This window comes from Cydia splendana, unplaced genomic scaffold (assembly GCF_910591565.1).
Source record: "Cydia splendana unplaced genomic scaffold, ilCydSple1.2 scaffold_47_ctg1, whole genome shotgun sequence".
In the NCBI taxonomy this organism is placed as follows: Eukaryota; Metazoa; Arthropoda; class Insecta; order Lepidoptera; family Tortricidae; genus Cydia; species Cydia splendana.
Window position 1 is genome coordinate 609,476 of NW_026946890.1, and position 15,970 is coordinate 625,445.

Below are 15,970 nucleotides of genomic sequence, written 5' to 3' on the forward strand. Positions count from 1 at the left end.
GTCGGCACAAATGCGTACCTTGCCATTTTGTTTTAACACTGGCACAATGGGGCTAGCATATTCCGAATAAGTCACTGGCTGTAAAATACCTAATTGAACAAGGCGGTTCAATTCTGCTTCTACTTTGTCACGAATAGCAAAGGGAAGCGGGCGCGCTTTGAAATAAACCGGTTTGCTCTCCGGTTTTAGGTTAAGATGTACCACTACATCCTTACAACATCCCAACTTATCTGAGAACAAATGCGGATATTGGCCACTGAATTTACTTACTAAATCGGTGTCACTAGGTACTTTATCGATACAATGTAAGTCTTTTTTAGGAACTACGCACATCTGTAAATTAAATGTAGATATAAAGTCTCGACCTAATATCGGATTACCTCCATTCTTTACGATATAAACGTCTATGTCACTCGTCTGATTATTGTATCGAAATGGTAACCTAAGTACACCTAAAGTTTCCAAGACCTTATTATTATAACCTCTCAATATTGAGGGAGGTTTAGACCATGAAATAGATGCAAAATATATATATATGTAGATCCTTTGAGTGGTTGGTATTTATTAATGTTCACATTAAGATACTCAATTTTCTCGAGCGCCCAACCGCTGTCGCGCTCTGTAAAATCTTCACATTTCTTAGAAATAGACATGGATATTTGTTCAAAGTACGATGGAAAATCCATACTCTCTTTAAGCATAACCACGTTTTTAGTGTTGAAGGACTTTAGATCACGTATGTTAACAACTGTATAATTACGTGATTATTTAATGTGACTTTGCTGTGTACCAGTTTAGATTAAAATGTTTATTTGGAAACCACTGGTTGATATCTCACTTAAAGCCGAACATCCGGCTGGCGCCATTTCTGATTGTTGACAGTTCTTATTGGCGCCAATAATGGAAGTTCACTTTTAACAGTCTGTAATATTTTTAAGTGACCATTTATAAATCAAATTGTCAAATAATATACTTCTTTCAATATCTGTTGAAAATTGTTCATGATTAAAATGTTGCGACTAGTGATGAACTTCCGGTTGGCGCCCTTTCTGACAGTTGATTGTCAATATAAAAACCCGCCATTGCGCCAACCAGGGCAGTTCATCACTAGTGGTCGAAGAGTGATAATCTATGTGATAATCGAGTTAAAGTGAAATTGTCTTGAATTAAAGGTGTTGTAAAAAGGTTTGCCAAATATAAGAGTAAGTGTTAATTCCATTTCTTTTATTCAAATTACTATACCATTACCTTCCTTCTCCAACTTAATTAATGTGAGGGAGCCTAATGTCTAAAAGCATAGTTACAATCAAATTTACAGTATTTCATAATTAAGGCTCCTCTCCCATGATTAAGACGGTAATAGTGGCACTATCAATCGAACAGAACAGTATTTCAAGTAAAGTGTAAGTACGTTTACTACTTATTTGCCTAAATCTCGATTGAGAGAGCTATAGTGTTTAACACGTATCACTTCACCTTCAGTATTGGTTTTCATAAAAGTACCAAAAAGTTCCACATTTATTTTTACATTTTTATGTCTTTCTAATTCAATGTTGATCACCTTTTCAAGCTTTTCTCCAATACTCAGCAAATACAATTTAGGATCCAAAATGTCTGCACTCCCGTTAATTTGGTAACTGACAATCCTACATTTAAATGCACTTTCCACAATGTAAACAGCACAATCGTCCGACTTTTCTTGCTCACACAGCAGCTTATGACGCTCACTTTCCGAGTGAAGTATTAATTGATGTGACAATACGTCTTCGTGACAAAAGTCGCAGTGATGTAACAGCACCATGGTGATGATTTAATTCACGAATGCGCTCAGACGACGGGAACGGGTGGGCTGGTCGGCGAGCCACGTGCAACTGAGCTAGTTGCGTCAGCATTGCAGCGCGTGAGTCTGCGGTGCGCGGCAGAGCGGGGGAGGGGAGACGCGCTGGTGAGGTGAGTCATTTCGCATCACGCGACATCGACCTTGAATGTGCACGTGTGCCTTGCCGGCGGAGCAGTGACGTCATGCGCAGGTGTCAGGTGGCACCAAAATGGCGGAGCGGGCGGCGCGGCGTAGGGGGGAGACTCGCCGGCCAGGTGCACCATCAAGGTCGATGTCGCGTGATGCGTGGCGGCCCCCCGGTCATCGCAACATCAAACCGTCGTAAGTGACGTGAAATTCATGGCGCTTACGACGTTACAGAAGCGGGGTGTGAATCTCGTGACCTAAACGTGTAACCGCCGGGAAATTCACGGCGCTTACGACGTTTCATTCGACTGAGAGTGACTCAATATTGCGTCATCGGGTAAGTTAAGTATTCTCTGGAAGTTTGTATTGTGAAATAAAAGAAGATGGGTTAGTTTAGTTATTTTTTATTTTTCATCAAAATTTAACCGATTCAATGGAAAATATAGGTATTACACAAAATATCGGCGGCATAACACTTGATTTCAGAGTCGACAATATCGTTGACATTGCACAAACTACCTATAATATTGCGTGCTTGTTGAATATTTACGGGGTGATATATCTTGAAATGTTTCTTGAAAAAGTTGAGACGGTTTTCGTAGGTAGACTTTATTTTGTTCAAGTATCCGATACGTGCGTTAATACACTCCACGACATGTTCGATATGGCTCCATTCCATGTGGTTAATCACCAAGGGGTGTGAGTTTGTCATGGGTTCGTTGTCGTCGTCACAGGTGAGTAAAAGTAACGGTACTGGAGAGATACACATCCGAAGACGATCGCACTGAATCAGCTCTGGTGAAACAATCATTGGGTTATGAAAGAAGTTTCCAATGACTTCAACTTTTTCCGCAAACATTGCATTCCATTCTTCACGGGTGAGTTCATATCGTCCATTAAAACTGACACAGGCATCTAGTCTGATTTTAGCCTCAATAAACTGCAACTTCAAGTATACATGGATATTTTCAATCAGAGCACTTGCACCAGCAGGACAGCGTTTGAGATTGTAGACACTCTTGCTCAGCTCACAGCAATCGGGACCATCACCGCCGGAACAATCAATCGACGGTGTGTAAGAAGGTGAAAAAATATATGAATAATTCATTTTTTTTATTAAAGAGCTCCAAGACACGTTTACAAGTGAGGACGGTCAATGGTCTACTGAATTATTTTACGTGTGGTACTAGTGAGAGCGTTGTACTCAAACAGTGAATCGTTGATAATTAGACAGTATGCCGTGGTGTTAGAAGGCACATTCTCCTTAAACTCCATTTCCAATTTAATATCAATAGCACCAGCTCCCGAGTTGTAGCTGTCACACTGTCTTGACGCGTCGATGACTATTAATGGAGACTGTGTCTTGTAATGAACATAATTCACTTGAGGGCTGGTATGATCACGGTTGTAGTACGACCGTTGGAAATTGGTAAATGCGTCATATAAGAGCGCATAGTTGTTGGTTTTAAATTCGGCCGAAAAGGGATCGTATGGATAATACTGTGCGTTCAAATACACCCTGAAATTGGTAAGATTACAATGGTTAAACATGCTCATATCTTTGGTCTTGTCGTTTCTACAATCCGTTTGGAAACCAACAATGAGATAGCGAGGTTTCTCCAGCTGAGTGCTAGTCTTGATGCACCAAATATGACGTTGTGAGGCAGGTAGTATGGGATATTCGTACAGTTCCCACGTGCGGAACGCTATCTGAACCGGTATGCTCCTCTCAACATACGACATTAAACGCAGTTTCTCCTTATCAGATACTTTTATGACTGGCATCCTCCATGTGACACGACTGATTTCAATCTCACCATTTGGAATCGGCGGTTGCGGTACCTTCTCCGCATCAACTGGTGCTAAATCTAAACAGTTTACATCTGTACTGGCGCGATTTAATATCAACTCGTGTTTCCCATTCATAATAACCTTTTTATAGTCCTCGGCGAAACCCAAGAAATGGGATAGTGGTATAGTTATAGTAAACTTGTCATGTATTTTTTTAGCACCGACTTCCCACCCCGCTGTCTGAAGACTATGGTCCATTTCCTTGGTGTATGAGACTAGTCCCTTAATGGTGGACGTGATACCACAGTTTCTCGCTCGATCAATCTCCACACCGTTCAATTCATAACGAATGTCTTGAAATAAAAATGCAGCACCGTTGTTGACCAGTAGACATCCTTTCTCCACTGTGCCTTCCACTAATATTTGACTCTGACTCGGTAGTAGGATTAGATCTTGCCGGTTGATGCATATGTGGATGTTGTCGTTATTTTTGAAAGAGTCATTATACGGAGTGTACGGGTGAAATTCAATACTTTCTATTCTATCATCGAATAACACCTTCTCACCAATGTCTAATATAGATGACGAGGACATACTTTAAAACCGATACTCTGTAAAAATGCACTATTTTCTCTAGTCAATTTCTTTGGTTGTTGTAGTGACTGGCGCTGACTCTCGTTGTTAATACGACGATGACGACGACGAGTAGTACTTGCCCCAACGAGAGCAAGATCTCGACTAATTGTAGAGGTGATGTTACCAAGGCTTTTATTGTTATGAATAATCATTTATTTTTTTTACTTTTTACGAATATGCAAACGAAGTGCAATGCTTTCACCACGGAAATTCACCGTGTTACCGTGCTCGTTTACAATGCGCAATTCAAAGTTTTGTATGCGATTGTTACTCTTCTTGACCGGTAAATATATAATGTTTGTAGGTTGTTCAATAATTTGATAGCCGGGCGGGACGTCAGGTGAAAACTAGTGTAAAACATGTGACGGCTTGTTGTTTACGAATGAGCCCTCCACAATATTGCACTCTATTCTTATAGTGTTTGTAATGATTATGTTGATTGTTTTATCCGACCAATGTGATGTTTTTGCTTTAAGCTTTTTCGGTGAAAAACCAAACTATGACCCTATGCTGTTTGGCTTGTCAAAGTGAATATCAAACTTTGGCGAGAATATCAAACACTTGGAGGTATTGTTGTTTACAAAGATATCTGCTACCGCCATTCCTTCACCCTCTGGCCCTTTGGCCCTCTTTGTCATTTCCTCCTTCAAGAGGTGTATTATACTGGAGAGCTCGTATGAACCTTCAGGAATCGCGATTACATCATCCCCATAGTGAAACAGATTATTGCTCTTATCAACATTGGGAATAGTGTTGAAAGTCTTAAAGTACACGAGAGCACACTCGTAAAAACCATCATTGTCCAATTCTAGAGCCGGTTGAAAGTCTACATTCAACACAGACTCGTTACCGCTCAAACTAATTGTGAATGATGTCATAGACATTATACCTGCTGCTGCTGACGGGTAGGCGTTTAATGTAAGAATGAAACTACACATGTAATGCTCGTGATATTTATTTAAAACAAACGCTTAGCATTAGTACACAGGAAATCCAAACACAAGTGTCCACAATTTACAGTATTAAATTTCTGTAGGCGATTGTAATTATACTCTATTCGCAAGTTGCGCTGTAGTTTGGTATTTGCGGCGCCGTTTATATAATCAATAAACTCTGGAGGTGGTCTCAAATCACCAAAGCTATCAAAATATAGACAATAATCACCCTTTTTCGCATAGGCACACCAATGCGTTCCTTCACCCCGCTGAGAGTCTAAATTGATGATACCAGTTTCATAATAGTGAGGTTTCTTTGGGAGATTATCTCGCATGAAAACACCTCTAAAGTAGGGGATTTTCTCTCTACGTGCAAATGTCACAATGTCCAAATCGGTGAGAGCTTTGCCCATTGGAGGTAAAATTAATTTCTTGTTTTTTTTTTCTTCATCAGTTTTGCAGTTGCTGCCAATGCTGCCGCTTCTGCTTCATTAGCCGGTGTAATGTAGAGCCCCATTCCACGTTTATAAGGTGCCAAATATAAACCTCTACCGACAATCTTGCCTTCGGTATCATTATTATTTCTATTCTTTACCATTTCATAAATATTTTTAGCAGCAGTGGTAACACCACCGGCCAAAGTTCCAGTGGCAGCTAAAGCACCCAGTAGCGGTATCAAAGCCGGTAGGAAACCGCCTCTCTTAGGTATTGGGATGACTCGCTGTTTCTGTTGTCCCTTGACAATTTTCCCTTTAACAAAATGTTTTGCCGCTTTTACACTCACTTTGAGTAGTGTATTAGTAGTCGTATCCTTCTTTTTGCAATTTGTTTTTTTACAGCGTCACGACTTGCTTTTATGACCTTTGATATGGGGACCATGCCCATACCGTGTTTAACTTTATATTTCATAATCTTATCTACCGCTAACGCGGCAATGCGTTCACCAATTGGATTGTGACCACGCCAACGATTTTCAGCAGCTTTGGCCAATCGTAAATCTGCTTGATGACGTCCCTCCAATGTGTTGTCACGCGAGTATGCAATATCGTGTAATTTACAAGCTTCGTCGAGCGGATTCACACCGGGATCGTTGCGAGCCAATCTCTCCTTCAATCTAGTACCCGGACCGCAATAATTGTAACCAGGTATGTGCGCTTCGAATGGTAGATTATTAATTAAACTATTTATAATACCAGCGCCGCTTCTGTAAGGTTGATGCCTACGTCTACGTAGTTTGGGATTATGTTTAACACTAACCCCGCCAATGTGTGTTATCATCTCAAGTACCTATACTTGACTGTGTACGTGAGTATAAAGTATGCCTATATATATATCTCTATTTAAACTTTTAAAATGTGTGTGTGTCCATGTGTGAGTATAAAATACACGTCCTAATGATTTTATATGTCACAGTGAAATGAAGCTTAAAAAACAAAACACGTCGCTCGCTATTAAAGATTGGAGTGTAGTTGATAATATGAACCCAACAATGACTCATCACTCCTTTAAACATGGCTCCTTACTGGCGAATAACATTAGATGTCTCATCTGTGGGCCTTCCAACTGTGGCAAGACAAATGTTCTGCTGTCTCTACTCTTACATCCGAACGGTGTAAAGTTTCATAATGTTTATCTTTATTCGAAATCATTGAATCAACCTGTTGAATGCAGTAAGGTTCATTATTGAGTGGGAAATTAAAACACGTCCTGTTGCTATGATTTTTGTAATGCGACTAAATAAGAAATGCATGTATAATGCTGTCACTAGGTATGATGATAGGTATTTGTGTGCGCGTTAACATACCGCCGGCCAAAGGACTACTAAGTCCTTTAAAAAACAATTATACATTTTAAGAAATTAAAAGCATGCAAAATAGATTGATAGGTACATTAATCATTAATCTCTATTGGTAATAAGCATAGTTTTGTAACAGGTCTTTTCACCACACTATCACCACTTTTAACACTATACACTCGCGTAATATGATCTGGACCTGGATGTTTAGCGACTATTCGGCCGAGAGCCCATTTTCCAGGTGGAAGATTGTCGGTTTTAATGAGAACAATCTGTCCCTCTTTGAACTCTTCTACTCTTTTCAACCACTTTGGTCGCTGTTGCAAACGTGACAGGTACTCTTGCTGCCATCTACACCAGAGATCTCTAACCAATTTCTGTGTATGCTGCCATCGTGATAGTGAGCTCATTCTAACATCTTTCAAGTCGGGCGATGGGACGTTTATGGGTGCTTCGCCGATCAGAAAGTGCCCGGGTGTAAGGGGTTCTATGCTGTCTGTATCGTCGTTATCAATTGGACATAACGGCCTTGAATTTAAGCATGCCTCAATTTCGCAAAGGATCGTGTTAAATTCTTCGAAGGTAAGGTGAGAGGTGATGATTCTTTTTATGTGATGTTTCAGGGATTTTACACCAGCCTCCCACAAACCACCAAAATTCGGACTATAGGCGGGGATGAAGTGCCATTGCGTACCGTCTCTAGCCAAGGAATCGGCAATTTCACCAGCGAAATCTAGTTGTGCCTCTTTCCATGCATTAATCAATTCCTTATTGGCGCCAACAAAGTTTCTTCCTTGGTCGCTCCACAAATGGTTGCATTTCCCTCTCCTGGCCACAAATCTCTTGAAGGCAGCTATAAAAGCTTCAGAAGTCAGGTCACTGACTAGTTCTAGATGTATGCATTTGACTGATAAGCATATAAATATAGCTACATACGTCTTAGTGGTCTTTGCTCCTCTACCCTTAGACATTAGGGTAGTGAAAGGTCCTGCAAAGTCGACGCCACTATGTAAAAACGGTCTAGCAGGCGTAACTCGTTCTCTTGGCAGGTCTCCCATCAGCTGTGGTTTAGGAGCAGCGTTTTGTCTGACGCATACAAGGCATTTATTGACGTGAGCCCTTACCATGTTCTTTGCCTTTATAATCCAAAATTTGGAACGTAAATAACTCATCGTGAGTGTTATTCCACCGTGCAAGGTCTTCAAGTGTGCGTCAGCTATTATGAGAGGAATTAAGTTATTTCTGTTACCCAATATTAAGGGATGCTTTTCTTCGTTGTTTATGTTTGCAAGTCTAAGCCTTCCTCCCACTCTCAGTAGACCTTCTTCCAAATAGGGATTTAAAGATTTTATAGAGCTCCGTTTGTGTACTTGTTTGTTTGTCATTATTCTGTCTATTTCTTCTCCAAACTCTTCTTTTTGTACAAGTCTTACACATATTTGCAGTGTGCGTTCCAAGTCGTGAGTAGTTAGATTTAAATTGTCTATTTTCAGTTTTTTCATGTTCAGAAATTTGCGGCAATATGTGATTGTTTTTATTAATTCTTGTAAATTATCAAATTCTTTAAATTGGTCTGTCAAATTACTCTCCTTCTCGCTTCCATGCACGTTTAAATTTGTCTGTATCACATTCTTGCTTTCTATGTCAGTGGAAATGACATTTGGTCTTCTGTATTCTATTTCTTTTCTAGATAGCCATTCTGGCCCTTCCCACCATAGCTTAGAAGCCTTCAAGTCGGACAAGTACATTCCTCTGGAAGCGATGTCGGCGGGGTTATCCTCTGAAGTGACATGATGCCATTGGTTTTGACTAACATTGTTTGTTATTTCCACAACTCTGTTTGCCACAAACGTTTTCCATCTTTGTGGTTCGCCGAAAATCCATGAAATTACAATGGAAGAATCTGTCCATGCGAATATTTGTGAAGCTGGTATTCTCATAGCACGGCTGACTTGTCTTAACAATTTTGCCAACACGACAGCTCCACACAGTTCCAATCTGGGTAATGAGACAGTCTTCACGGGAGAGACTCTTGTTCTCGAAGCAATCAACCTTGTTTTAACTGTACCATCCGCCCTTTCTACTCTAATGTAAACGGCTGCCCCGTATGCGGAGATAGAGGCATCACTGAACCCGTGTATCTGAATATTTGCTCCTTCAGTGCTCAAAGTGTCAAGCCATCTATCAATACGGATCTCATTGACATGTCTCAAGTCTGCTCTTAATTGAAGCCATTCATCTTTTAAGGGTTGACTAAGTTCCTCGTCCCAATTCACCTTTGCTAGCCACAACTTCTGTATCAGTATTTTAGCCATCAGGACACATGGTGAGATCCAGCCCAGAGGGTCAAACAGTTTCTGGATATCAGACAAAATTGTTCGTTTGCTGATGTGATTGTTTACTTCTGGAAGGTTGAGGTTGTACTCGAATTGGTCTGTTCCCATGTTCCATTGGACACCAAGTGCCTTAATCGTGCCGTCCATATTCAAATCAAGATGCGCGTTAGCTGATCTATCTTCGGGCTTCAAACTTCGCATAAATTCAACACTATTGGATGACCATTTTTTTAGCTGAAATCCACCCTTTCGCATAACTTCTTGCAATTGGTTGCTGGCTTCTATGGCTTGTTCGGTGGTGTCACATCCCGACATCAGGTCGTCGACGTAGAAGTCTTCTGTGATCATCTTTGCTGCAACAGGAAACTTGTCTCCTTCATCTATAGCCAGCTGTCGCAAAGTTTTAACTGCCAGATATGGAGCTGAAGCTGTTCCAAAAGTTACTGTAAGGAGACGGTAATCTTCTATTTCCTTGTCGCTGCTACTTCTCCATAAAATTCTCTGATAGTCGGAATCTTCTTTGGTTGTCAGCACCATCCGATACATCTTGTGAATGTCTGAGACGAAGCATATAGCGTGCATTCGCCATCTCATTATCAAACTTCGCAAATCTTCTTGTAACACTGGCCCAACCAGAAGGTCGTCGTTTAATGAGAAACCATTGGTACCCTTACACGACGCGTCATACACGACGCGCGTTTTTGTAGTTTCCTTCTCTTCTCGAATAATTGCATGGTGGGCTAAGTATACACTCTTCTTTGTATGTATTTCTTCGGTTGGTACCTTTTCCATGTGCTTCTGTTCGATGTAATCGTCAATCACCTTTACATATTCTTCTTTGAGCTTTGGCATTTTTAGAAATCTTCTCTCTAGTTGTATTAATCTGTTCTGTGCTATTTCTCGTGTATTTCCTTCACATGCTCGTGGTACTTCTGTTTTTAAAGGTAATTTGACGATGTATCTTCCTTCTTCATTTCTTTTGTAGGTACTTTCGTAAATTCTTTCACATGTTTGTTCTTCTTCAGTTAATGTTCTCTTTGTATCTGGTTCTACCTCCCATATAGTCTTCAATAAATCATCAACATCGACTTGATGATGCATCGTAATGAAAGATTTTTCTTGTATACTTGTATCCGTCTCTCCATTATCTCCAAACAAGATCCAGCCAAAGTATGTTTTCTGAGCACATGGTGTACCCGGTGGACCCTTAATTATTGGTGTATTTTCTTGGATAATCTGTGCATATACTTTCACTCCAAGGAGAAGATCTACTGGACCTGGTGTATTATAACTTGGGTCAGCCAGGTGTAGATTTTGTATGTGAGACCAGTTGCTTGTATTCATAGTTTTCATGGGCATTTGAGTGGTCAATTGCTTAGAAATCACATAGGCTCGAAGCTGTATGGAATACGACGTTTGATATTGCGACGAAACCTGTAATTGAACCACTTGATTTGCGTTCGCCTTTATAGGCCCCAATCCAGTTATGCTTGCTCTTGTTGACTCTCTTTTAAGTTTAAGTAATTGGGCCGCTTTCTCACTGATGAAAGATGCCTGTGAGCATGGGTCAATGAGAGCTCTCAGTGCAATGGTGTGACCTTGCTCGCTCTTAACGTTTACGATTGCAGTTGCTAATAAGCCATCACTATGTCTAGCTGTGTGATGAGATGCAATTGCCACGGTAGCTTGAATTTCTGGTTCAGTCTCGTTGACCTTGGAGAGCGGCGGTTGAGTCTTGCTATCTTGTTCTGCTGTTTCCGGGCTCTTGGAGACATGGACGAGTGAATGATGGCGCTTGCGACATATACGACATGACATGGGCAATCGACACTTGAAAACCGCATGTCCTGGCGCTAGACAATTATAACACAGCCTATTGTTTTTTGTATATTCACATCTCTCAGTGGGTAGCATCTTTGTAAAGTCTTTGCAATGAGCGAGTGTGTGATTACCTTTACACATGACACAACTCTTCTCTGTGTGTGATTCTGTAGCGTGGAACGTGCGTTCTTTGTTTACTGTTCTTTCGCGCGGAGTTGATGAAGCAGCGGTGATGAGCTCGAGCGTTCGGAATTTAGCTTCCAGAAATTTGACGAAGTCTGTCCACTTGGGTAATTCCTCAGAATCGTCCTTGTGAGCGTACTCCTCCCAATCCTTATGTGACTCCGGGTCCAATTTCTGCACTACCAGAAAAATGATTAAAGGATCCCAGGAATCGGTGGCCATGTTCAAATTTTGTAAACTATTTAAGCATTCAGTTGTAGTATCCAATAATGATTTCAGTTGAGTGGCCGACTGAGTATTTAATTTCTTTTGCATAAATAACCGCTTCAATATAGAATTCACTATTAACTTTTTGTTTCCATACCGTTTTTGAAGAATGTCCCACGCTTGTGTATAATTACTCTCGGTAATTTGAACGTGCTTTAAAATCGCCTCTGCCTCGCCGGATACACTGGTCTTCAAATAATGCAATTTTTGTACATTACTAAGCGACGCATTGTTATGCACAATAGACAAAAACAAATCTTTAAAAGTGGGCCATTGTTCATAACCACCAGTAAAACTTGGAAGTTGAATTCGAGGTAATTTTCCCACTTGGTTATCCGAGTTACTTATATTGTGGTTGATTTGTTTTGTGTTGTTGTTCAATAAGTCCTTAAGCCTTAAGATCGCCTTCAATGTTCAGGTATAAATCTTCGTAAATAAAGTATTCTTCGTTAATAAAATATTGCGTGACAGCTCGTTGTTCGCGTGGCATAACCTTTATAAGTTCTTGATGTGTTTGTTTGAACGTCGCCCAGTACTGTTGTAAGCAATTTAATCTCGCCTCAACATAACCTCTTGTTAATCGTGCCTTAGGGCATTTCTTTAAATTCACTTGTGTTTTCTGAAGTAAACTTGCCGTATCTTGCAAAACAGTCATCAATTGATCCGCCGTAGCCATTTTTCGTAACTTCAATCTTCACTTATTCACGTAAAAACACAAGTAAACACAATGTTTTGAAGTAAATTATTTAAGTTGAAACTAAATTGCATTGAAGTCGTATCGTTTTAACTTGTTTCTATCGGCTTGTTTATCACATTCTTTTGTTCTCGCGGCCAGGTGTCCGACGGCGGGCGCTCGATGCACTTTTTCCTTATCCGGATCGTTTGGACCATATGTTGAATGCAGTAAGGTTCATTATTGAGTGGGAAATTAAAACACGTCCTGTTGCTATGATTTTTGTAATGCGACTAAATAAGAAATGCATGTATAATGCTGTCACTAGGTATGATGATAGGTATTTGTGTGCGCGTTAACACAACCCAAATACAAGTTTCTGAGTAAAGTTTTAGAGCAAGCGGGTGACATACCCTTTCACACGTACAGTGATAAGAGTCAAGTCGTCCCACCGGAAGAAGCCGCCGAGGACAGCGTCATTGTATTTGATGATGTGGCTTTGGAAGATCAAGATGCTATTCGTCAGTACTTTGCAATGGGCCGTCATCGTTGGTTAGATTGTTTCTACTTGTGCCAGACATATAGTAGGATACCTAAACAGTTGGTACGTGACAATGCCAATCTTATATTGCTATTCAAACAGGACGAGTTGAATTTAAAACATGCCTACGACGATCACGTGAACACCGATATGAGTTGGGAAAAGTTTAAGGAAATTTGTCGCGAGTGTTGGCAGAAAAAGTACACTTTTTTAACAATCGACAGGGAGAGAGACATTAACAAGGGTCGATATCGTAAAGGATTTGACGTTTACATTATTGTATAAAATTTAGTGTCATCTCCGGTTTATCATCAGTTTTGTGTTGTCAGCTACTGAGGAACAACCTCTTTATCTAAAAAAAAGCAAACATGTTTGGTAATAAAAAGGTGAAACGGAAACTCGTAGATTCCATTGAGAGTGTAAAGAGAAAAGTTAAAGCGTTGCGAGCAGATAAGACATCGCTTGAATAAAGCTTTGGAATCCAAGGGTAATAAGAATCGTGATGATGATGATGATAATGCTAAACCAGCAATTATGAATAAACCTCATCCCCCCTTGATAAAAACCTCCACACCATTGCCACAACGTTCACGTAAAAGGAAATATCTGATCAAAACCGAAGAACCCAATAGTAAATTGATCAAGTGGAGTAATAATCCTACAACAAAAACACAACAGTTTGATAATGATGATGATGATGATTCTAAAGATTCTGATGATGATGATGAAGATGATGAAATAAAAACAGGGGGAGATGAAGAGCCTAGCGATGATGACGATATGAAGTCGGCTCTTGAACTTGATGAAGGTGGCGTTGGTGATAGTAGTATTGATGATTTACAAAATAAATATATTAAACATCATGTTAAAACACCAAAAATACCATTTGGTGTTTATCTCGAGGATGATAAAATGCATATTGGTAATAGTCGAGTTAAAATCATTGATGACGTGTTATATGTTAAAGATGCACGATTCAGCATGACTCCTGGACTGTTGGAACTTGTCTTTAAACGAGTACCAAACAATAATATAATTATGAAAAAAGATGTAGAGGATTACAATAAGATTTTAGACATGACAAACGCTCATCGTAGAGGATTCTCACCCAACGGCCAATTGAGTGGAGATAGAAGTTTAAAGTATCTGCGCTACATTAAACAACCACAAGAATCAAAGAAACATAAAGAAGGTGGATGTTTGAACTCTGGTAGAAGAGATATATTAACAACTAAAACTTTTTACCCAAAAACTGATTACATCTATTGGGATGACCCAAACGAACTGGTGAGCCGTTTACAGCTTTTGATAGCATAACAGAATGCTGGCAATACCTCTCATTCGAACGAGATCAATGCACTCGTTGAGGAACTGACCGAGAGCGGTATAATATTAAAGTAAGAAAACCGACCCTCTTCTGTTTGCTGTTTTAAAACCTGTTATCTAATAAAACAGACCTGTTTTGTATCCTCCCGCTTTGCTGCTGCCTTGTTACACATACGAATGGGGCTCCCTCCATCGGTCACTTTCACAATGCCTCTTAACAAGTTTGGACAATACTTGGGTAGCGAATCTACAATACGTGACGACATAAAAGTGGAACGAGATTTAGTAAATTTTGGAAATAGACGGGTGGCGGGAATTCACAAGTCTTTTCTCAAAACTGATGCCATCTGTAGAGCTGAATTAGATAAACAAGTAGTATTTTTAAACACAAAGATAAAGGCAAATATTAAAGATTTAAAAGATTTACGAGTAAAGCTTGAAAAATTATCAGAAAGAATTACTACGCCAACTCCACCCCAAACACAATCGGCTCCGGCAACAGTTCCAGGAAAGCGTATTACATTGAAGAAAAATGAGTAAAGCTCAAGTAGTCAACGAAATACACAAGTATGCGAGAAAAACATTTCCACGTCGCCGATTCATTCAGAGGGGGCTCGATGACACATGGCAAATTGGTCTAATTGATATGCAAAAGTACTCTAAGGATAACAACAACTATAAATACATTCTAGTGTGTATTTCGCTACCTTTTCGAAATACGCTTGGATGCAACCGCTAAAATCCAAGAGCGCTGACGATGTTACAAAAGCAATGAGCAGAATTTTAAGTGAAGACGGGAGAAAGCCCAAGAATATTCAATCAGATGATGGCAAGGAATTCTTCAATGTCAAGTTTAAATCGCTCATGAAACGTCACCATATCAATCACTACTCTACCTATAGCGTCATGAAAGCTTCCATAGTGGGAAGACTAATTAGAACCTTAAAACATTGGATTTGGAAACAATTTAGTATGAACGGATCCTACACGTGGCTACAACTGATAAGCGAAGTGGGATTATATTACAATACAAACCGCATCGTACCATTGGTATGGCGCCGGCGAGTGTGAATAAAAACAACTCTAAGCAGTTGTTACATAAAGTCTACGATAACATTAAGATGAAACCACGTGCCAAGTTCAAGGTGGGTCAACATGTGAGATTTAGTAAATATAAATCCACTTTCGCGAAAGGCTACACCGGCAATTGGACAACGGAGATATTTACAATAACTAAAGTGCAAACTACCAATCCAGTGACATATTTACTTGAAGACGCCAATCACCAACCCATTTCGGGATGTTTCTATGAACAAGAGTTGCAGAAAACTAAACACAATGACATTTATCTAGTGGAAAAAGTTTTGAAACGTCGTGGAAATAAAGTGTATGTAAAATGGCTTGGCTTAAATGAAAAAAGTTGGATAGATAAAGATAACATTGTGTAACTATTTTCTTTTTCTCAATAAATATTTATCTACTCTAAATCAATGAGGTTTCATTCAATAAAACATCCATATATTCAGTAATATTATATATTTATTATTAATTATGAAGTATACGTGTACAATAAAATATATGTATTCATAAAATTAAACAATGAAAAGGACAAAAATGCTCCGTCACATTTATATGTACCAGGATTCTTACATACATTCATAATCACCGGAAGCTATTATGTTTGGACCTACCACACAAAA

The 15,970-nt window shown here is 39.7% G+C and overlaps 1 protein-coding gene across 1 annotated transcript; it reads right to left on the bottom strand.

The window, feature by feature from the left end:
• Positions 1-7,046: 7,046 nt before the first annotated feature.
• Positions 7,047-12,117, bottom strand: LOC134805649 (uncharacterized). Its single transcript, XM_063778919.1, has one exon. The coding sequence runs from the start codon at positions 11,776-11,778 to the stop codon at positions 7,219-7,221; it is 4,560 nt and encodes a 1,519-aa protein (XP_063634989.1). The 5' UTR covers positions 11,779-12,117; the 3' UTR covers positions 7,047-7,218.
• Between the last annotated feature and the right edge of the window lie 3,853 nt (positions 12,118-15,970).